Source organism: Leuciscus leuciscus, assembly GCF_965113295.1.
Source record: "Leuciscus leuciscus genome assembly, chromosome: 1".
Classification (NCBI taxonomy): Eukaryota; Metazoa; Chordata; class Actinopteri; order Cypriniformes; family Leuciscidae; genus Leuciscus; species Leuciscus leuciscus.
In genome coordinates, this window is record NC_138725.1 from 63,785,906 (window position 1) to 63,811,081 (window position 25,176).

Below are 25,176 nucleotides of genomic sequence, written 5' to 3' on the forward strand. Positions count from 1 at the left end.
GAGGGCCACAGGGAGGGCAGGACCAGTAACACCCTTTTTACACGCAATATAATTTTGGGATTAGTTGTTAAAAATCAACCCAGCACTGAAGAAAAAAAAAAAAGAAAAGAAAAAAAACTGAACAGGATGTTCATCTTTGATAGCTTTACTAAAGAGCAGTCTCTCTTATAGTCTCTATAAAAAAAAAAAGTTTGATAATAGGGTGATACTCATGTAAAAGTGTCCAGGTTGTGGTCACATTTTACCAACATTAAAAAAATAAAACAATAAAAATAAATCTTGATTTTGGTTTTCATTAGATTCCCTGACCTGTAATAAATGATTTGATTTGATTTTTGTACTCCGATCAAAGAGGAGAGCAACAAATACATGTAAATAATTTTAAAAAAGGCTTTTAATTTCGCATTTCTTTCTTTGATTTTAGGTTGAAATAATCCCGGACGTGTTCTTGAGGTTTCCTGAAGTTCACCGAATTTTGTGAGTTTAAAGTGACAAAACAGCAAGTCACCAGTGCGCTAGATGCATTACTCGTGCTGTGTCTTTAAGAGCAGCGTGAATAGGGGCGTGTCTGGTGTTAATAGGGGGCGTGTCTGTGAAAAGAAAGGGCGGAGTCGAATGAATTATTGCACAGAGAGTACGTTTAGAGCAGAGCTTGTCACAGGAAGGATGCGGGCGGCTGTCTGTGGACTCAGAGCTTGTGTGTATTGTCACAACTGAGAGATACATGTATTACCTATAAATAAACAACATAAAGGAGCACGAGGAAATATTTAGCTCAAACAGCAAACCACTCTCTGGATGAAATCATGAGCTGCACAGTGTATGGAGCACAGCATTAAATACAGTAAGTTTAACCCTATTTTAAGGAGAGTGGGATATTTCACACAATTAAAACATGCATGCATAGCGCTTATTTTAGCTACTAGTAACAATCCAATTTTGCCTTTGTTTATTAGGTGGTACTGGGTATAAGGTCAAAGTTTTTGTTTAGTTTACTAAGGCAAACCATTCATTAGTCTGCACTCTATTAACACGAGACCTCATCAGTCTTCAAAGCCATAGTCGAATAAGGGAGGGTCTCTCGAAAGCTGTTTATCATTTTTGGAATGCATGGTTCTGTTCAAAATATATAATTAAGCTGTTATAGCCTACATCTTCATGCATTTGCATACAAATATATCCTTTCCGCGGATAGAAGCGCTTTCTGTGTGTCCATTGTTTATTTCTGTGAGGATTCATCATCATCATCATCATCATCATCATCACTGCTGCACATGGTCAGTCCTGGATAATTGTTCTTTATGTGCTCGTGCGTTTCACGCAACACTCACGAGTCAAACACTCTTATTGATTTTGCACCCTCAAATTTGCTCATTCAACATACGTCATGTGTGTTGCGACACGGTCGCTTCTCGGTCACTGTCTGTGATGATGATGTCCATGTGCATGACTGCTGCTATGAAATATTGCCGGTGTAGTATATTGGCTAATTGTCGCACAGCATGTGCAACACATAACATTTCTTTGTTGTGAATTGAATGCAGGTTTAGAAACGGAACTGAGACACTGCCAGTGTGAGGTCTGTCACAAAGGGAAGATCCTGTGCAATGAGATTGGCTATGGTGCCCATGGCAATGGATGAACTTGAATGTCCTGACCTACATTATAATACAGATGTCTTAAATTACAAGATTAAGCTATGGTTTAAAACACTATGCGCGAAAGGATGTAAATAATAATAATAATAATAATTATATATATATATATATATATATATATACACACACACACACACATGCAATTATTTCTTAAATATTGCACATGTATGCACACACACACACACACACATATATATATATATATATATATATATATATATATATATGTGGATGTATATGTGCAATATTTAAGAAATAATTGCATGTATATATATATATATATATATATATATATATATATAATGCATGTATGTATTTAAGAAATATTTGCATGTATGTATATATACATAATTTATATTATATAGCCTATTAAAAAAAAAAAAAAAAATTTTTCTTAAATATACATGCATGTGTGTGTATTTATACAAAATTATTATACACTGTATATGCATGCATTATTTGGATGCTTTGTGTTTTTTAAACATTAGGATACATTTACACGACAATGATTTACTAAAACCACATATAGGCCACAACGTTGTGAAAAAAGATCCCCGTTCACATGGATCCACGAAAACGACAAAAAGTGCTGTATTATTCATGCCAGGCCAGTAGTTGGCGATGTCACTTCGTAAAAAAACACGTCGAGCCTATAGACGGAACAAGCGACGTCACCGTTTTCACAAATTCTCATTTTTGTAGTTTACACCGAGACGATTACGGTATCATTTTCAAGAACTTGAACTTTGAAACCCTTTTTCAAAAGTTTGCGCTTTCAGTCTCTCAAAACGTTGTGGTGTGTAAATGAACAGCCAAAACACATAAATGTTCTGTTTTTATTTGAAATCGGTGTGGTGTAAACAACCCCTTATGTATCATGTTAATAGTTAATGTCATGAATTACACTCAATATGTGTATGTTTTTCTAATTCCGAGTACTTCATACGTCCACTTAAAATAAATTGGTTAAAAGCTGGTTAAAAGTCAGTACTGAGAAAAGCATTAGCATAATTTGTTTAAAGATGCCATTTTGATCATTTGATATTCAGTTTATGTAATAAAATTGATAAATGTATAAATGAAAGAAAAATTCTGAAATCTTTCTGTGCCAAAGGAGATCCCATATTCATCTTTCACATTAGTAACAATAACCACAATAGCTGTAGTTTGTTGTTGATAACCGTTAGTATGGTAAATTATTTTAAGGAGCCTAATCACCATATGAATTCATGTTTGACTTTGGCGATGGCGTATGGAGCAACACTCAAGTGCATCTGAAGGTCTGTTTACACACGTGTCCACCAGTTGATAAACGGTCCTCGTGTTTGTTTAGTTCCAGAAGTTCAGCACCTGCTGGTCATCCTGGTACTCGGGTTAATGCGTTTCCCATTTTCTCGTTCATCACTCCCCCACAGTAAACAGACCGCCAGAAAGCAGATGTACAGGTTTATGTACTCGCCGCTTTCTTTCTGTTAGTCTACTTGAAATGTTTTCCGCTTATCTTGATATTTGTTTGATATTTGATACTTCTCAACATTATGATGCTGAGAAGATCTCTTCCTCATTTACAAAAACGTTAAGGAGAAAGATATATCATTTTCACCTGCATTCTTGTCAGAATTCGCAGTAGTGTGTATTTGCCTCTGGAAGTCACTTTCTCATTTGCACTTGAAAATTGAAATTGAAATCTCTTTTTAATGATTATATTTTTAAAAACCTAATGGATCATTCTGTGTCAGATCAACCAGTTTTGGAAACTTCCCAGGCTACGGTATGACAATTTTCATCTGAGATTTAGAGCCAAATTACAGGTGAGAGAAAATGACTTAAGAAAGATGGCAGCATCATTTTATTTTTACTCAGAGATTGGTAGGCCTATTAGTAAAAGCTATTGACTTAAGCAATCCCTATTGCATTATATGCCAATGGTGACAGGTCCAAAACAGTGACGGGTCCAAAATTGGAAAAAGCAATTTGCAATTTTAGATTGTGGTTCTCAACAAACCTTTCTTTTGGTATATTTCACTCTACAGGGCTCACTCGCACAGATAGAGATCTCAATGTGGCTCCATGAGTAAATTGTTAAAATCGACACATTTTCAGTGGTCAAAAACCAAATGCGGGCCACTTTACTTACGGCTGATACTTTTCTCCTTTAAAGAGGAATGCCTGAATAACTAATAATGTTGAAAATAGAAATGTATCTTGCTTCCTTTCATAACATTTGCATAACATAGTCATGTTCTTTAAAAAGAGAAAAGTATCAGCTGTATGCAAAGTGACCCACATTTGGTTTTTGACCACTGAAAATGTGTACAGTTGACCAATTTACTCATGGAGCTGCATTAAGATCCCCATATCTCTGGGATTGAACCATATTGGGCCTTTAAAATGAAGATACCAAAATAAATGTTTATTAAAAACCAAAATCTAAAAGGATATTATGATATATTTAATACTTCTTGAGTTACAGGCATGCAAGCTTGGGGCAAAAACACACAAAAAAGTGTTTTTTCCCCCATTTCTTTAACTGTCACCATTGGCATATAAAGTAATCAGACCTACCAAACTTTAAAAATAAAATAATGATGCTGCCATCTTTCTAAAGTCATGTTTATCCCAGAATGACCCTAATATGGTTCAATAACAGAGATATGGAGATCTTAATGCAGCTCCATGAGTAAATTGGTCAATTGTACACAGATTCAATGAATGGTTTTCTAGTGCACAACCCCCTGTTTTTTGTGGAGTAATGTCCTGGAGAGTGTTTTTGAGCATATATTCTGTTTCTGTGTATTTCCTAATGGTAAAATAAGAACAGGTGTTAAAAGGGTGATACTATAAAGAAGATCCCAGTATAGTTTTTGACATTATTTCTCTCTGAGAGAGTGCTGTGTGTGTGAGCATGTCCTCGACCTCCACAGTTCTGTGTGTCTGTGTGGCTCAATGTGTGTACAGCCTTTTCACGTTCCAGGAAATTCCACATAAACAGTATTTTTCCCCAGAACAGGGCAGTGAAAGCAATGTCAAGCGCCGGAGGGCTGAAAAATGCCTAATAGAGCCGTCAGTATGTTGCATGAAATCATACAGATGCTAACAGGAATAAAATTAGGTAGAAATAGCATGCTTGATGGAACCAATTGCAGATGGAGATATCACATGAGATATATTTGACATGATACAGTGGGCAGGGTATGTGAATTCAGCCTCGTCCTAACCCACGACTGCTCTCTGCTCTCTGATCCACTGCCAATTCACTGACCACTTTAAACTTTATATAACCTCTCCGTAAAAACCCTGAAACATCACAATCTTGCACTTACCGTTTAATTAGTGGCATTTATAGGGCAAGCATCAGTATTACTTTTACTACTTTTGACCTTAAATATTAATCTTTACTTTGTCACTATCCTTCTCCGTTAAGTATGTGTGTATGTATGTATGTATGTGAATGACTGAATGATATATTATATTATATTAGAGATGCCATAGACATATTATACCTCAAATCATACGCCTTTGGGAAACTCCTTTATGTTACGGATTCCATAAGTTTAAAGAGCTAAAGTTACTTCCCGCTGTTTTTAACCAATTAATTTACATGGTTTTTCCAGTCATTTGTCATTGGTTGAATATGGTTGAATTGGATCATTGAAGGTCAGCAGCAAATACATTGCTTAATAAAGTGAGATTAAATGCATAAAGTATATTTGAGTAATTTAACATTTAAATATTGCAGGTTTGCGTAATATTCCGAGTTTGCATTTCACTTTTTCATTTTGAGAAATACTGAATCTGTTATATCATTCGCTTTCAGGATAATCTTTTATGCAAAATTGAAGTTTACTTGCGTGAATTTGAAACAATTACAGCCAAGAATGCAACGGTAAGATGGAAGTTTTGCACTGAGGAAAACGCATTTCAAACACATTAAACAACACACCCATATGATGATAGGACAAGCCATGTAGGTTTATGATTATAATATATTATAATATAAAGCACTTCTCATGTTTAAGACCATTTGGATCATGCACTTATCTGGCAACAGCTCTGTCCTTCCTTATTTTTCAGATAAGTTCGCAACAAAGTATATTTCCCATCCTAGGGGGGGGAAATTGGAGTTTGAAATGACGTTCCGCACGTGCAGTGGTTAAAACAACACTATATTCATTTGGTAAACGTGTGTACCAAACCGAAAGACCCATACCGAAATGTTTTCAGTATGAAAAATACACCCCTAACTTAAAGTTATCTTGAGGCCCCCTAGTCGGCTCTGTCCTCCTGGTAAAGAATGACTGTATTAGAGACATGGACCAATAAGAAATCACTTAGAAAACCTTTTGTTTTCATCTTTCATATCAATTTTATTCAATAGCAGAGTATTTGATGGCAGAGAAAGGTGCATTGTCTGTTACTAGGTAGTTATAGAACCGTTTCTTTGTTGTTACACAATGAAACTTTCCCTGGAAGGTATGTCTATGTCTGGCGTTGTCACTCATTCTCTTTCCTTTTCATCCATAACACGTCAACATAAAAGCAAAAAAACAGTGTCAACACGGCATCTCAGCTATTTAAAATGACGGGTTTCATGGATCCCATCACTGTTTTATGTGTGTTTGAGATACTTGTTGCTGTTTCTTGACCCGGCAGTAACATCACACCTGGTGAGGTTGAGAGTGCTTGTAATGTTCACACCTGCCTTTAGGTGGAATAGACTCTCATTACAGCGAGGGCCGCTTCACTCTTACATATAAATACGTGAAGTTCATCGTAAACATCACTTGAGCAGCAATAACAGTCGGTTTATGGAGGCCTGCTGTGCTGTTTGCTTGTTTAGTGAGATGGGGGTTGAGTTTGTGTTGTGTTTATGCTCCTGCGGAAGGGCAGGGAGTTGATCTTGTTGGGATGGGAGGGAGTGGACACTCTGCCCTTCCTGTCCAAAAACCCCAGTTTACAAACTCAATCTAATTCACATCATTCTGTCTGTGTTGTTGCACCGTATTTCACTTGACAGTCCAGAGACTTAATGTACTGCTTTTAAAGGCTGTTTATTGGTTAAGCCACTATTCATGCATTGTTTTACTCTCGAGTCCTAAAGTTTAACAAAGTACTTTTAGTTTAGTAAGTGTCAATTTAAGATGACATAAGGCCTGTTCACACCAAAAACAATAACTATAACGATACCATATTTGTGTCCGACAATGGACAATAAAGTTATGTTTATTATAAGCTTGCGCTGCATTTAAATTCTTTAAAGATTCTGATTTGCTGTCAATGTATTTACATTTTTTCGAAAGATACTCCGAGACACTTGGCATGTACAGTTTACATCTGTGATCTATAAGCTATAACTACTGTATATATTCTACTTTTTTGTTTGTTTGTGAAATAATCAGTAGTAGAGAAATGTTTTCATTGTTGGAGACTGACGCACCATTATTTGAATTCTTTTCCCTCCACACTGGTCTGTTGTTGTGCCATCGTCTATTTTTATATAAACCCACCGTCAAACTGCACATAAATACAAAACAAACTGTGGTGAGTGGTCATCTTTTTTTACAAGAGATGGTCACTTCCTGTGTAAGTGAGTAGTTCATGGCAGACAGACCGGCTTCATGAGGATACAGTTCTTACAGTCAGTTGTTGTGTTAGCCATGTGTGTGTCTCACTGTCATCTGTCTGGCGTCGACATCACCAGTGTTTTGGGAGCAGGGGATTGTCCTCTGTAAATAATATGCAGCTTTGAAAATATTTAGCTTTGGAGCAGAATGAATATAGATGTGCTGACGTGATTATTCCCGCCATAAAACAATGGATTTGTGTGTGTGAGTGCCAACATTTCTTCTGTGTGAATAATCCTGTACATGGCTTTGTTGTTCTTTGCTCAAAAACAACGTCCAGAAAAATTATTGTACAATGAAAATATAAGTAAATATAAAAATAAGTATAAAAAATGTAAATATTTAATGTAAAATGTAAAAAATAATGTAAGTAATAATGTAAAATAAATAAATAAATAAATAAGAGGAAATGTAATATAAATATTAAAACAAATTAAACATTAAAACAAATAAATATAAATTAAATAATTATAAATTAAATATAAAAATTTAAAGAAATGATAAATATAATAAAAATACACACACACACACACACACACACACACACACACAAAATGCATATTAAAAAAATTAAAGATATTAACATGCTTAAGACTTTTGCACAGTTCTATCTATCTATCTACAAAATACTGTATATTTTGTATTTATCTTTTTTATTTTATTTATATATTTTGTGTTTATCTTATATTTATCTTCTTGTTTTATCCTATTTTTTTTTAATAAATTTTTATATTTTGTATTTATCTTATTTTATATTCATCTAATTTTGTTAAAATAATTAACATTTGGCAGATTCTGCAAGGTGTATGGGCCACACAGTCGTGGTCAAAGTTTACAGATAACAATAAATATTTAATATATAATATAAAAAAATAAATATAATTATAGAGAATATATATATTAAATATAAAATTAATTTCAATATATATAAAAAAAAACGTAAAAGAAAAAAACTTTAGGATTTAATAGTAAGTAAATTATTTTAAAGTATACACCAAAATGATAATATAAGTTGTTGTTTTTTTCAGTTGATTTTCAGTTGATAAGTCAACATGATGCTTTAATAGTATTTGTTGCATATTTTGCAAATTCACTTGATTTATCATTTTGAGTGGTTCATTACATATTTTGCATAATTAAATGTTAAATATGTTTGAGTCGTACATTATTTACAACCAGTATAACTGAGAGAGAACCCTCGTTCTCAAAGCCTAGACACAATCTTGTATGACATATAACTACAGCTGACATCTTTTATTCTGACTGGGCCACATTTATAATGTAAGGTGAGACACCATCTTTAGTTGGAACCAAGAGGTTTGCTCCATCTAAATCACCACAAAGCAATCAAGATATTGACCCCCCAGAATAACGGCTGCTTGAATCTTTTGACTGATCTGTTTGAAAGACCCATCCTCCTATCTATTGTCATGCTTACTCGGCTCTGTATAAGAGGTCTGCCACATTCAGCCCAATAGCCTTTGTGTGCAAATGCAAACGACACCTGGGAGGTGTGACAGGAGGAAGAGAGGTTAACGATGAACCATGGTGTGAAGATTATCTTATCTCAAGTGAATAATATTTACTCGCCCATCCCCTCATCCTTTCTGCATGCAACTTCCACAAATAATAGCTGGCTTAGCATTATCTGAGGCCTGTTTGAGCAGCGGTACTAGATTAGCTGGCTTTTCAGAGCTGCCGTGATTTGTTTTTTAGGGTTATCAGCATCTGTGAGGACAAATGGGCTGGGAAGATGCTGTGGGTGCTTAGTCACTCTGCCACGGAGAGGTGCATTATGGGTAATTGAATCGGCTCTGGTCAGTGTCTGCTCTCCAAATCAAATATTTAGCTTATTTCTGGTAAAGCAGATGTAAGATGTTTCACGAGTGGTTGACACTTACATTAACATTCGTAGTCGTGCTGCTATAAAAAGAGACGTCGCTTTTTTTACACTCTCTTTAAAGGCTTGTTCACATCACAGGGTGCTAGAACAGCACCAAATTAGTTTTGTTTATTCTTTGTCCACTTAAATGTCTGGTCAATTCTAGGCTAAATTGCTTTAAAGCAAGCGAAATTTGTTTTTGACAGGTGGGTTTTTACTTTTTTCTTTGATAGATGCTTTTATCCAATTTGGCTTTGTATTGAAGGTATACATTTTGCTTGTATTTAATTTTATTTTTTTTATTTTTTTTGCATATTTTAATTTAAGTTTTAGTAATTTTATGGGCTTTTGTCATTAGTTTTAGAGATTCACCGATATAAAATGTTTGGCTGATACCGATTATTCTTTATATTTGAAGCCGATAATCGATATATTGGCCGATAAATCCAAATTTTTTCATAATTTTTAAGAGCCTGATTACAAAAACAAAAGTCTTACCATTAAAATCCATGTCCCAAACACACAATTATAATGATGTTCTCATTATAATTATGTAGCTGACATGACAGACTTGCTCTGCGTATTAACTGTATTTACCTTTTTTGAAGTGATTCAAATCATATTTTAAGCAATTCAAAACCATCTGAAGTGTCTCAGCTGAAGGAAATAATCCATTATTTATCGGCTTTAATATATCGGACAAATTTTCTTATTCGGCCGATAACGATAACATAAAAAATTATCATATATCAGCCGATAACGATATGGTGGCCGATATATCGTGCATCACGAATTAGTTTTTTTTATATATTTCTATTTAGCTTTATTTTTGTTTTCATTTTGGTAATTTTAGAACATCAATTTTATTAGATTATTTTAGTTAGTTGCCAGTTTCACTTTTATATTTGTGTCTTATTTTACTTAAGCATTTTCAATAAAACAAAACAAAATGTAATGGTTTTAGGTAACAAAAGCTATGTTTCCATCCAAACTTGCGAATTTAACTTCAAGCACAAAATTGTAATATCGCATAAAACATTTGCGAATGAAGCAAGCGTTTCCATCTCGTGTTCAAGAGAACAAAATCGTCACTTCCTGAGAAAAATTGCCGTGAAATATCTGCGATAAAAATGGAAGTTGCTGTAATCGGGGAAGAAACTGTGGCTCTTTTTTTTCCTCCAACATAAATGACTTGCTCCTCAGAGTGCGTAAACAAAATGCAATAAACGCTGTGATGTTATCTTTTATTTGGATGCTGTTGTTTGTGAACGCAATCGTGTGAGACGCTTCTGGGAGGGAATTAAACCAAATCTCAGGCATTTCAGAACGATCAAACCAACAGTTGAGATGCTGCGATGCGATTGGTCCGCTGGTTAGTCCAGTTATCCAATCACAGGTTTTTTGAAATGTAAAAAAAAAATTTTTTTTTATATACATCAAGGGATTTATTAAGTAAATGTGTTTCCATCTAGTTTGTTCACGTCTTCCATTCGGATAAAAAATGGATCCACCTCTATTGAGCGCATGCATTTTTTTAATGCGCATTTTTAGAATTTATGCTCATCTTGGCGTTTCCATCCAGCATTTTTTTTTTATCTCAAAATGCACATTAAAAAGGTGGATGGAAACGGCTAATAACAACCAATCACAACCTTGATTTTCATTTTATTCTTGGCAAATAGGCATTTATTACTTGTGTTTCTCACACGTTACACATGTACTTACTATAGTAATAACACTACATTTGCAACTAACTAAACCGAACCCTAACTTTATAGTAAGTGTTATTAATAACTTGGTCTGAAATTAATTGTAAAATCACACTGTAACAAGGACAGCTGAAAATTAGTGTAACCATTCGTTTCTTTACCAGTCTTGCTGTGCCCTGCTGTTTAAAGATCTTTCGTAATGTAAGTTGGATTGTACCATATGGGTCTCTGTCTGTGCGGCCATGGGGTCATGGGGACCTCCATACAGGTCACTGGCTCCTAATGGACCCAGTCAGACGGATCTGTCCCAGCTGGTGCACACACCTCATCACATCACATCACACCGCTGCTGGCAGATTTATGTCTAGTAGGAATCACTACTTTGTTCTAGAAATCTATTCACTCAGTAATTTAGTGTTTGGCAAGGTGAGGCAAAAGGAAATGACTCTTTGAAGTTGCAGGCCTTTCACAGCATTTTAACATTATAATTGAATTAATGCAAGGCATCTTTTTTTCTGCTTCAGCTGTAGTCTTTCTTTTTGATGATTTTAGGACTCTGGTATTGAGCAGAACGCATACATTATTTATGGTTGAGGCGTATAATAAAAGAACGCGGCTCCGGAGGCTCCTGCTCAGACAGGCAAAGAAAAACTACCACAGATCAACAGCAGATCATTCACTGTCTGAGTGCTAGGATGCACTCAGCACTTTTGTTTGATTCACAGAGAGACTCTTGTTCACAAAGAGCGAGCTTACTGTTCGTCCACTGCGAGGACCAAAGAAGACTTGAAGTGCATGTGACATGCCAGTGTGCTTCAGCCTTAAACGGCATGTTTCAGTGTCTTAATGTTGTCATTAAATTAGACCAATTAACCCATTCTTCATGTTTAAAAGTGAAGTGTGTCATTTCTGCCCCACTAATGGCAGTCCGACGCCCAAATGGTGTTATATGTTTGGCAACAGCTCTTCTAATACTCGTTGATGGAGTGTGTAGCTTTTCATTTCTTAAACAACCATGTAGGAGGACACATCATGGCCATATCCCAGGACCAAAAATTGATGCATAATTTTTGGTCAAGATCTTTTTTTACAATGCAAGAGTCCAGCACTCTGTAAAGTCTCCTCCAGCACATCCCAAAGACTTTCAATGAATTTAAGATCTGGACTCAGAGGTGCCAATTCATGTGTGAAAAAATGATTCTTCATGCTCCCTCACGATCATTCTTTCACAGTATGAGCCTGATGAATCTTGACATTGTCATCCTGGAATATAGCCATGATGTGTCGTCCTGCATGGTTGCCTAATAAATGAAAAACTACACACTCCATCAATTAGTGTTAGAAGAACTTTTGCCAAATATTTAACATGTTGTCACGATACTAGAATTTCTAACTTCGATACGATACCTTGAAAAATATCGATATTCGATACCATTTTCGATACCACGGAGAAAAAAACTGCCACAATATTAAGGGGGTATCTTTTTTATTTAAAGCTAAATATAACAAGTCTAGAACATGACAATGAGGGATATTTTACATGAACAAAAATGTCCTGAGGTAGTGCACTGGCTCAAAAGCATAAATGCTGGTTAATACATTAACGTTATTTGATGAACAGATTTAAACGCAAACGTGCATCACACGCGAACACATGCTCACTGGATCGACATCAAGTCAAGCACCTTTATTCATATAGTGCTTTTAACAATACAGATTGTGTCAAAGCACTTACCAGTATCAAATTGGAGGATAGCGTGTCAGTAATGTATAATAATAAGATTAAACATTCAATTTTCTCAAAATAGACGCCTCTCACTGCAAAAAAAGGCGTCAAGTGTGATCGGCCCCATTCACTTCACTTTTGCTATTTAACCAGAGCGAATGAGACGAGTGTGCGTGTGGTGTTTGTCAACGCGCCTTTGGAGAGAAGTGACAGCTCGGCTAGTATCGATACTTCGGGAAATTAGTATTGGTACCGTTCAGATATTTCAGTATCGATATTTATCGAAATATCGATATTTTTTACAACATTACTATGAACATCATCATAATCACTGCAATAATGATCCAGTCATAGACACTTAATCGTTTGCCTATTTAAATCCAAACAGCAACTTTTTTTTGTTACGTTACGTTACTGTATGTTACGTTATGTTACGTTATGTTACATTACGTTATGGTACGTTATGTTACGTTATGGTACGGTACGTTACGTTATGTTATGTTACGTTACATTACGCTATGTTACGTTGCGTTATGTTACGTTATGTTACGTTACGTTACCATTATGTTACCGTTATGGTACGTTATGTTACGTTATCCACTACCCTACATTATCTGCACGAACAGATAGTACAATATATTATTCGGTCACTAAAATCATAACTTGTTTGAAAACAATTATTTTTACTGTTTTGCTGCTAGTTGGGCAGTAACACACACTTCACTCATGTACGTGGATGTAAAAGTTTTGAGATTCAGTACTTAAACAATTTCTGGATTGTGACTTCAAAATTAGGATTTGTGGTTCTCTCAGAGATGCTTTTTGAAACTAGAGGCACCGAAATGCATTGTGTGTGTGTGTGTGTGTCTGTATGTTTTTCTATGAGATTTGCTAAACCTCTTAAACTCACACCGGGGCCAGAGGTTAGTATGTATAGGGTCGCAGGGATGTAGAAAAGGAGGAGCGGGTAGTGGGAGCGAGGGAGGTGTGTTTAGTCTGTACAGAGGAAGTCCAACTGCTCCCTACAAACTGTGTTGCTATCATAGACGTTGTGAAAGGGTATTTGGAAAGTCACTCACCCCTTCAGGGGCCTGTTGTTTCCCACGCTGCCTTCCCATGCTCCCCGGTCTTCATATTTGCACGTCTATAAATAAAGCTCCTTCTTACCAGAAGCGTTTGATAAACTGGTCCAGAGATGCACATTGACCACTATTAACCAAAGGTTGTTGGCCTTTCCCGCAATATGCGCTAATGGAGCATAGTGGGGCACTTTTGAGAGGGATTTAGATACAGACTGCAGTGTGTCTGTATAGAATGACTTTTCCAGAAACAAATGCAGACCAAGTTGCCAGTGCATGAAAAAGAGCAATACTGTACATAATGTGAATTTTTACACAACTGTTGTAATAAAAATGTTCAATGCTCAAGGTGGCAATAGAGTTGTAACCTAATAATGCACAAAATGGAGTTTGCTTAGCTAGAAATGTGTGTTCGCATACTTGCGAAGACTATGTTTGGGGCCTTGGTGTACTGTATGTGGGACAGGACAGAAATGCAGCGGAACTGTGTGTCTGGGGGATTTAGGGCTTTACATCTTTCATCTGCTGCTTGTTTTTCTTCCAGCTCATGCCACCCAGTAGAAACGCCTCATATAAACACTGCTGTCATTGTCCAGAATGCTGTGAACTGTTGTCCTGCATTGTAATTTGTGTCACTAAAGCCCTATTCGGACGTAATTCACTTTTTCAAGGGTAGATGGAGTGATGTAAATTTACCACAGGACGTCTGTAATATTAATGGCCAATTTTCACGGGATAAGATATCTCAGTGAAACTAGCATAAGTGGGAGGGGTAACTCGATTTGCACATCGCTATCACACTCCTGTCGTCATGTGCACATTATGTTGCTTCCTGATATCACATGCGCAAACACATATAACCTATATTTATAAAACAGTTATGTCCGGTCGAACGATGTATTAATTAACTTTGGGAATGGATTATGTTGGTAATAGGCACTTACCTAATGCTAAAAGATGTTTCGTGCCTCCAACAAGTGCTTTAGATCTTCTTTCTGATCTGAATGGTATGTGGAAAACACTTGAGTTTTGCCACAGACTCAGCGGGTCTATTCGCACGGGATTAGTATTTCCTGAGGTGTTTTTTCCGGACCTTTTTACTGAAGGTAAAAGTCGCTGTAATCTTTATTGATATTGTCCGTAATGATTACTGAGATGGCACATTCGGACGGGACTAAAATCACGAGAGAAGCTCTGGTAATTATTACTTTAGCCCAGCTCTCCATGTTAAACTAGTCCTGTCCGAATAGGGCTTAACTGAATTATTTTGCATACTGATTGCTCGCTGTCCTCTCTTTGGACTTCTGTTTGTGCAGTTCTTATGATAAATAATTTGTTTGTATCATTATTACACTTCCATATTTCTATTAATACAATTCTGAAAATTCTATTTAGGTCATTTTCAAATTAGTGGGGAAAAAACAGTTCATCCCCTTTTGGGAAATTATAATCATTACATTTAATGCAAAATAAAAATTTGTTTTTTGGGGGGGTTTTGGCGCAAAAAAAAAAAGTGTCTGACTGCATAAAACTGCAACTTTATGCAGAAGTTAACCAGTTGCATGGGCAAGTGGTAAGTGTTAACCTTCTATAACTTGCATACATTTACCTGTACTTATGTATTCGGATCAGTAGACACGCGTTATGTTGACTAATTATGTAATATTGATTAGCCAAGGTTTATTATAATAATTTTCGCTATGATCGATATAACCAAAAACTGATATGATAGTCCATACAGACCTTTTTTTTTTTTTTTTGTGAAATTAACACTTATTCAGCAAGAATGCATTAAAAGTTGGTCAAAAGAGATGGTAAAGAATTTGGAATTGTTACAACAACAAAAAAACTTTCAATTTTTTTCAGCACAACTGTTTTCAACTGATAATAATCCAAATTTTTTCTTGATCATCAAATCATCACATTATAATGATTTCTGAAGGATCGTATGACACTGAAGACTGGAGTAATGATGCTGAAAATTCAGCTTGGCATCACAGGAATAAATGACATTTTACAGAATATTAACACAAAAAAACAGTTATTTTTTTAATTGTAATAATATTTCACTATTACTATTTTTACTGTATTTATGATCAAATAAGTGTAGCCTTGGTGAGCAGAAGAGATTTCTTTCAACATCAAACTTCTGAATGGTAGTGTATAAATCTATACATTTTCTATGTTTTTTTAAGATGTAGAAGCTTTCAAAAGACATTATGATTTACATGCTTTATTCATTTTCATTTAAGTGTATTTCTGCTCTTGTTTCTGTCCTAATAGCTTACTCAACAAACTTGGCAAAATTCAATGGCTCTTGCCTAAGGCAAGATAATGATGATGATACATTAATCCAGATACATTTGAAAACAGCGTTTCAGTTTAAAAACGCTCTCCGTCCACACTAGCGTTTTCAGGCGTTTTCCAAAAGTTTCTCATCCACACTGAAACGTCAAAAAAAACGTGCACATGCGTAAAACCTAGTCCAGGTCGCACTCAGTCACCATATGTTTGGTCTTAAAAGCAACTGCTCTTATGTTTTGCCGCAGAACTTCAAATGTGAGTAAATTTTCTGTCATTTTTATAGGACTGTTATATGAAGAGTGTGCAAAGTAACATATTTTAGCAACAGTGTGAAAGTGAATAGCACATAACAGGCACAATACCGGTATAAACATGAATATTTATGGTTTCAAAATGTGTCACATGACTAAACATGCGTCATCGTTTTCAAATACATCCGGTTTGACAGTCCACAGTACAACACCAAAACGGCGTTTTCAAATGTATCCACTTTGGAGAGCGTTTTCAAAAAGCTTCATTTTCATTAATAAAAACGCTGTCTCAGTGTGGACGGAAAGCCAAAACAGAGAGAAAAAGATGCGTTTTAAAACGAAAATGTATTATTGTGGACAAGGCCTAAAGTAAATGGCTAAATGTAATTAAGAAGTTAAATAAGGTATCAAAGCTTGATTAATGCACAGAAGAAACAATACTATTGACCAACACTAATATTGTCACCAATATATAGTGCTTCCCTGGGAATCATTTTGGAGGCTGTGCAAGGGCTTGCTTTGTTTTCAGGTGGGCTCGTCATCATGAAATGAAGTCATGGAAACGGGTGTGTGTGGCGTAGAGCCGCAGGACTCTATCACTGATTGGCTGAGCCTTATCCTCACTCTCTCTTGCCTTCAGGGAGGTGCTGGCTGCATGCATTCTCTGACAGAAGACACAATAGAAGATGCTCATTATCTGTTATTTAAACAGTGAGCTCTGATATTCAGTGGTTCTGGGACATGGCATGTAATTATTATTATTATTATTATTTTATTTTTTTGCTGTATAATTCATCTTTAATACCAAAGAGAGTGATGATTCTATTCTAGTCAATGCTTTTCTGCATAATTCACAAAATCATTGTGGATAATTTAGTTGACTATGCTGATGCATTTTAATCAGTGAACTGTATAGAGTGAAATAAAAAAAAATTTTGGTGCCAAAAGGAAATAAAAAGCATGCTGACAGGAAACACTAACATCTGTGTGCGGAGGGGTGTTGCTATAGAGACGCAGGCAGGTAAGGACATTATCAGGAAGTGCAGACAAAGCTGGTAGAGGAAGACTGAGCCAAAAAGAGGTCATGAGTTGGTTGGGCACCTCAGAGAAATTTACTCTTGCTGCTGTTCGTTTTCAAAGCAAAGACTTCATGAATATAACAGCAGATCTGTGACAGGAAAAACTTGTTGCCGGCCAAGCATTTGGCCTGTCTCTCATCGTTAGTGTTAACTTACAGACCTGGGAATTATGCCACAGGACTCTCCGGTTAGGGTAAGCATTTTATTCATTCAAAGTGAGGTTTGTTTAAGAGCGTCAGACCTTGTTGTGGTGTTTTGAGTTGGAGGTTTGTACTTGCTTGTCTGTGTGTAAATGTGTTTGTGCTTAATTTGATCATAATTGTGGTTGTCCCTGGTGAGTTACTTAGTTCAGAGCATAGAGGTTAATCTTTGAGTTGAGTATTGTTACCTCCGAGCCATCAATAGGGTCATGGCTAACCATGTTCCTCTGTCTCTGCATACAGTCATGACTAATTACACAGGAAGTCACTGTCACTTGATAGAGAGTCTTATCGGTCTTATCTGTACTGCAGAGCAATGGCGTTTGATGAGAAATTGCATTCTACGTATCACTGGCAGCTGGTCTCTATCTGTGATGTTGTCCTTGTACTATTATACAATCATTTATTTACCATACTGAGAATTTTAGAGAGGGAAATGTGCTTAGTTGTCATGAAAATAAAAATCATAATGATTCCAAAAACAAGCTTTATTATCTTTAAATAAATGTTTTCTTTTTGATTATTTTGGGGTAAAGTATGGTTTTACCCTATGATGATATTACTATTGACACCATTAAGTATTTCACCAAGTAGTTAAACTCTCTACTAAGTTCTTTCAGCAGTCTCTGCTTATCTTATTAATGATTGAAAGTCTGCCTGCCTGACGCAAGAATCCTTACCCCCTTACCTCATCTGAATGCCAAAAGCACTTCTGCAGACTAGCGCGGGGAAAAGAATGACACTGCAACTTCGGCTGATATTCTGGCCAGACACATTGATAAGACATCCTGGAACTGCCTGTGTTCTGCCTGGACTTCCAATTTCTTCTGACCGTATTGATCTTGCACCCAGAAAGGCAAACAACACAGAGTTATAATTAACTCAACTTCTTAGCTTTGCACTGTGGTTTTGCTTAGTCAAGATGTCATCTCCAGTTAACTATGAAATTTAATTTTGATCTTGTTTGTTCCCAATTACAGATTATCTCCTGTCTGACAGATGAAGTGGCAGCCATCAAGACTGGACAGAGTCGGCCTGAGCAGAATCTGGTTAAACCAGGAACCTTTTAGGACTCTTTAAAAGAAAACCACTGATTTGTGAATCCACATCACCACCAGTCAAACACAATTGTAGGACTGGATTTGTGAGTTGTAAAAACCAAGATGCCTATCTTAAAGCAGATAGTAGCAGGGTCTCAGACCAAACGGCGCTCTCGTATGGACCTTACTACAGAGATGATCAGCGCTCCGTTGGGTGACTTTCGGCACACCATGCATGTCGGGCGCAGTGGGGAAGCTTTCGGGGACACCTCTTTCCTAAGCACTCGATCTGGAGAGCCATCCCAAGAGGGACACACCTATCCTCGCTCTCCGAAACCGGGACTGTTGTCTCGTACCTTCCGGAGCAGCAAACGCTCTCAGTCCGTCACCAGAGTAGACCAACAAGACAGTACCCTCCTTCCTCCCAGTGGGTCACCTACCTTTGTGAAGAATGCCATGTCCTTGCCCTTTCTGAACAATGAAGATGAACATGATATTGACAGTAGGGAGCTTAAGAGCTTGACATCCAGCCCCTCCAATGGGGCCTCTGCTAACGCATTGGACCTGGAGCTCCATGAGAAGCACTTCGGTGTGTTGACGGACCTGCGCTCTTATCCATCCTACAATGGGGGAGGAATGAAGAAGGCTGAATCTGTAATGTCATTCCATGTTGACCTTGGGCCCTCGATGCTGGGGGAAATCCTGGGGGTCATGGAGAAGGAAGACGATGATCAGGGGTTTGAGGAAGGCAAGAGCAGTGAGGGACATGCTTCTCCTCTGCCCTGCAACCAGGGAGAAGTGGATATGGATGAGGAAATGAGGGAGATTGCTGTGAAAGAAGAGGAACCAGAGGGCTTAGTTGCTCACAACGAGGGTCCCATGAGGGCTCCCAGCTCTGTCGACTTGGAGATCCAGAGCGAAGGCACCAGCACCCCAGAACCACACCAGAGACATCTGCACCACCTTGACAGCTGCTCCAATTCCAGCTCCGGTTCAGCCGCCATGAAGGAGAAAACAACCAGTGAGCCTTACGAGGAAGATATTGGCATTACCGACAACACCTGCAACCCAGACAATGAACCAGCCTTCTCCTCCTTCATGGAAGATGAGGATGATGAGATCCGAGTATGAAACCCTACAATCAGTAAACCCTTCTGGGGATGGATCGATAAATATTCAGAATTTGGCATTGTGTATTGAGGAGAAATGCAAAGACATAAGCACGTCAAAGCTGGACAGATGCCTCAGGTTCCTGTGTCCCTGTAGAGATAAGTTGAGGAGACTGCTTTAGCTCAGACACCAAAGCCATCTGTAACACTACTGACCCATGCTAAGATAAACAGCTGGATGTGTTTATATTCAGACTGAATATCAGTCCAAAAGGGACCTGCTACAAGTTCCACTGATAGCTCTGTTGAAGGAAAGGCATCCAGGAATACATACGTGACCAAAACTTTAAACTTCACTTGCTCAAGCAAATGCCGTTTTAAGCCATTCTTCCATAGTCCCATGCAGGGTTCCCAGAGTCGTAAACTGGAAATGTCAGGGATTAGTTTTTTGAAATTGTTATTTTCAGGCATTGAAATGCCATGAATTTCTTTGTGTTTGCAATCTCTATAAAAATTTGTTTAAAAATTCTCATCCGAAAATGTTTTGCCGCAAAAAATTTGGGAACCCTGCCCATGACTTGGTGCCTAAAGATAATGGTTCTTTTGATTTGGAGCACTAGCGTATTAAAGTGAATAGTGTAATTTGTTCTGTGGCCCTGTGCATTAAGGTACTGTATATTTTCAAAGTTAAAATCAGAACTCTGCCATTGGCAGAAAAGTAGCATTGTGTGTGGAGGGAGCTCTTACGAGATGATCCAAAATGCTACGTTCTGTTTTACTATACACATTCTTGGGGTTGTCAAAGCCCTACAAATAATGTATCTCTTGATTGCATAAAATTCAGTCATCCATCCGGTAATAGGATGTCATTTTGAGAGCTACTGTGTTTCAGAAGCTCAGGAAATGTCCTTGTGAAGCTGATTACAAAACCACCCAAACTCAAATGGAGATCATTTGAAGGTGGCAGATGTTTGAGATCCTCTTCATCCTCCACAGAATGATTATAGTCCACTTTTGGGAAGAATGGCAACAGGTGTCCCTTCATCAGATCTTTTTTTTCAGTCTGTACATGTTTTGCATAGTAGTTGTTTGCTCAGTACCTTGCATATCTTACCACTTCCTTCCTGCTCTTCATGGCGTGTGAGGGGAACTACTGCTGTTTATTGCTGGATTCTTTTTTTTTCTTTTTCTTTTTTTTTGTGATCAGTTTGTTTGTTGCTGTCATTGAAACATTTAAACCATAGTTTAAACAATATTACCTGTCAAGCAAAACTAAGTCAGTTGTGTTGAGTCATGTCTTCTAGTAAACATGAAAGTGTCAGTTGTATTAATTGTGCTAACTCACTTTAGCAAATTATGGCACTGGTATTGCTCCGTAGGAAATTCACAGGGGCGCTTTAATACACTGTTAATACACAGAGACACTAAAATCCATTGATTCTGTTTGCATGTTTAGACATTTTCATTATGTACATATAGGTCTTCATATTGCAGATGACCATGAATAAACTAAACCAATGCCTTTATTACTGAAGACCTTCATGTGTGAATTAACTGCAAGCTTACTGTCTCTGAATAAAAAAATCAGGCACTGTGAAGTCTTGTGTCAGCCTTAAGCAGAAAAGTGCCAAATCTAATCTAGCATGTACTGCCTAGTAAGCCTGACTTTTGAGTATAATTTAACATGGTGAATGAATTAGGCTTTGCCTTAATCTACAGTTTCAGATATGGGCCAAATAATCCATCTTAGTTTGATTACTGTGGACAGAAATGCTAAGCAAGAATTTACCCTATTTGCTTCAAGATGAACCTCAGGGAGAAAAAAACATGAGGTTAGCAATTGAGATTTGCATAGCCTTGTGCAAGCGGTCAAATTAAAATTTGGGGAGATAAAAACATAAGCATAGAGAGAAGTCTAATTACGTATATCTGAAACTGTGTGGCTGTGTGTGAGGTGGATTTAGCGAAGCTTATCTTCGTCTTTTCCTATTTCTTTGTGATAATAGTGCTGTTTGCCTCGCTTTGCTACAATTTCTATGTTGATCATGTATATATTCATGCTTGCCAGCCTTTTCAAAAGGCTATAACTGCTATATTTTTAAATAAAAGAAAAAAGTTGTCCACAAAGTTATTTTCTTCATTTCAGAATTTTTGTCCTTGTAAGATTATTATTATTTTGTTGTAGTTTTGTATTGTGCAAGTGGCTTAAATTTGAATTTATCATAGATAAAATAACATGAAACCATTTGGTTCATGAGACTGACAATAAACAAGCCTTTTGATTGTGGTTTATTTTACTGTGTGCTAGTTATGATGTTGGATGAGTGGAATATTAAAGCGGCCATGACATGAAAAATCTAAATTGCTTTGATCTTTTGACATATGATGTCTTTGTACCATTAAAACATATTGCAAGTTTTATAGCTTAAAACATCCTTAATCATAAACCATCATAAACAAAGCATTTACTGAATCAAGCTCCAAAAACAGCTTGTTTTGATGTTGCGGGATCTGTCATGTAACACAGGCAAATACATTTGCATATGACCGCCTCCAGAGCAAGAGATCGACACATAGTTACACATCATCACAGCATAGGCCCCGCCCACTGGCGTTCAGCCGCTTAACAGCTGACACTTTACTAAACTGGATGTGAGCGTTACGTCAAAAGCAAATAAAACCCATTATAATCACTGACGCTGTCTACACTGGATACAGTATACAGATGCACGTTCAGTTTCTGATATACTCCTCACACTTGAGTCTGTCGTCAACAGGACAAATGGAAGAGTTAATGTATGTTAGCGTCCAGTTTAAACAGCTTGTTAGTGTCTTCAGAAGGATCCCAGCATCAGGAACAAGTGGATGGTTTATTTTAAGGGCGTCCCAGATCGTGTCGGAGGATTATATGTTTGTTCGGAGCATTTTATTTTGTAAAAGAGGCAGTGTAATGGATAATTCGCAAAAAAATATTTTATTGAAAGATGAAGCAGCCGAGTGTATTGGATCTGACAGCAGCTGCATCACAAACCGCATGATTTCATAATGCTTTGTCTGTAAATTATGGTTTTACATGGAAAACGTTTTCAAAGTGCTCACGTGCAATAGCGAGTGGGCGTTGATACTGTTTGTTATGCAACAATAGCCAATCATAACAGTGGCCGTTTACTGACAAGCCTTAAAGGAGCCGCCCCTTAAAAAAAAATATTATTTCAGACGGGGTCAGAACGGAGTTTGAAAACAATCATTTTTCCACACATAAATGGGTGATTCTATAATTGGAGATACATTTTGTATTTCAAAAAGTTAAGGAAAAAAACTGTTCACTAACAGAAATTATTTCCAGTATCTTATTGAAAACATTTTCAATTTGAATAATTCAGTGCTTGCCAAACACAAACACGTGTTTTTTTTAGACACATCATGTTTTTTTCTTTATAGTAGCCTATTGTTACAGACAAATTAGGCAATATTGTTACTCTAACTTGGTTATAGCAGAGTTTGACGGGAACAGAATTGACAATTTGTAACTTTTTAGCCCACAAACTCACAAACTTGCTAGAATAAATGCTAATAGCACATGGAACTAATGAAATCATGATTTTTAAACAACCCACTGTGTGATCAGTGATAAAAATCAGTTTTCCTTTTGATACTGTGGTAACAGTTTTGACCTTTTACAAAATAACTCTTGGTGTAAGAATTTTTGATTAAAATATTTTCACAGAGAGAGAGAGAGCACACATTCCTTTCAGTGCGTCAGATCTTATCAGTGAGGGAAGGTGACATCATTTCCTGTATCTTACTATTTAAAAGCAAACTGGTATGGTGACAGAATTGACGCAAGATTTATGGACACACTTTTTTATGAGATAAAAGTTATTTTTAAACAATTTAATGTTGTAGAATTAGGAAACTTTATGACTTTAGGGCTTTTATAAATAAATTAAATGAAATATTACCAAATGAAAAGTAAAATTAAATATTTTGATTACACAATGATACACTGAAAATGTTCAGTTATATCTAAGGCACTTTTTTTTCTTAAAAAAAAAAATATATATATATATATATATATATATATATATATATATTGTTATGGCCTGTAACATCTTGTGATCCATGACAATGATTAATAAATTATTTAAATTATTAAAAATAAAACCATTTGAAAAAAGCAGGAACAAAAATAGTGACTTTGGACACCAAATGTACCTGCAATTATAAATCCATGTCATGACTCCTTTAAGCAAAAGTTACTAGTATGGGAACTACTTTTGAAAGTCGTTATTTGGATAGACAGCATGTGCACAGATCCATTGAATCAAATTCAATAGGCCAATATGAGGGTGAGGGGAGCTCAACGTTTGTCAACACATGCTGTTAATGGAGAGAAGACCTCCAGTGATCGCTCGACCACATGCAGCTCTTAACCGGATCACTGCGACTGCAGACCTACATGAAAGTTTCATGCGAGTAAAGAGGATTCACACACATTTAACCAATCAGTTCTCATATTTAGCTCTTCCTCACATCTTGTAGCTGCGCGATGACTACAGGTGAAAATCAAAAGCCCCTTATTCCCAGCTCAAATTTAAGAGTGAGTATTGATTTGAGTATTAAAAGTAAAGTGGTTTGATTGATCTGTCTGCTGAATTACAAAGTTCGTTAGGTGTTAATGTAGGCTACCTTCGGCTCAGATGAAAGAGAATTTTAAGAGTTCGTGTCTTGACAAAAAATCCATTAGCCTTTCATAAACCAGCAAAATGTGGATACATTCTGCCACCTAGTGGCCAGTTATATGCACAGGCACTCTTGCCATGGAAAGTATTACAATGGTACATGATCAAAAACGTATACATACAGGCCTATAAATAGTGCTTAAAAGTAGTTAAGTTAGGCTAATACATTATTATTAACGTATTGAAAAATGTAACTCCATTCTTAAATAGAATGCAAAAAAAAAACCACACACACAAAAAAACGATGGAAACTGAAATTGAAATGAGTTGTAAAGTAAAGGACTGCATGGAAGTGGTGACAACTTTGAAGAAGTTAAACGAACTTTTTTCGTTAAAAAAAGAACAAAGAAATGAGTCAGTATTCCAAATATATATATATATATTTAATTATACAACAGTGCTGTTGAATGCTTGAATCTGATCGGTTGACAAACGTTCTAAGATGTGTAATTATTTTCATGGAAACGCACGGCTAAAGTAGTTCCAGGCAGTTCTTGACCGCATTACAGTTCCATATCACTTCGCCAAATGATATCAGTTATTTCAAAGGTCCGTATAGCCTACCTTACAGACTACAACAGCAAAAGAACCAAAACCAACAACGACACTGACCCAGCCAATAGATATAGTAAATAACAGGATAAAAATGACAAATTATTTCCAAGTTTTGCCACAAAATGACGTTTTATTATGTATAGCATACTATCCTTCTCCCACTCTCTCTCCCACTCAAACGCACACACACACACCGGCACAGAAACGTGTTGTCAGCG

At 36.6% G+C, this 25,176-nt stretch overlaps 1 protein-coding gene across 3 annotated transcripts; it reads left to right on the forward strand.

Moving 5' to 3' along the window:
* Window positions 1-640: 640 nt before the first annotated feature.
* cdc42ep4a (CDC42 effector protein (Rho GTPase binding) 4a) lies at window positions 641-21,948 on the forward strand. 3 transcript variants are annotated; one of them, XM_082178011.1, is made up of 2 exons: window positions 641-844; window positions 18,493-21,948. In XM_082178011.1, exon 2 carries the CDS (start codon window positions 18,676-18,678, stop codon window positions 19,681-19,683), a length of 1,008 nt encoding a protein of 335 aa, XP_082034137.1. In that variant the 5' UTR covers window positions 641-844; window positions 18,493-18,675; the 3' UTR covers window positions 19,684-21,948. The 3 variants fall into 3 exon arrangements, with proteins under 3 accessions (XP_082034137.1, XP_082034138.1, XP_082034139.1); XM_082178012.1 differs by lacking the exon at window positions 641-844 and adding an exon at window positions 17,096-17,505; XM_082178013.1 differs by lacking the exon at window positions 641-844 and adding an exon at window positions 17,096-17,499.
* Window positions 21,949-25,176: the final 3,228 nt, after the last annotated feature.

Excerpts from the sequence above, each read along its gene's own strand:
- cdc42ep4a (XM_082178011.1), top strand. The coding sequence starts at position 18,676 with ATGCCTATCTTAAAGCAGATAGTAGCAGGGTCTCAGACCAAACGGCGC.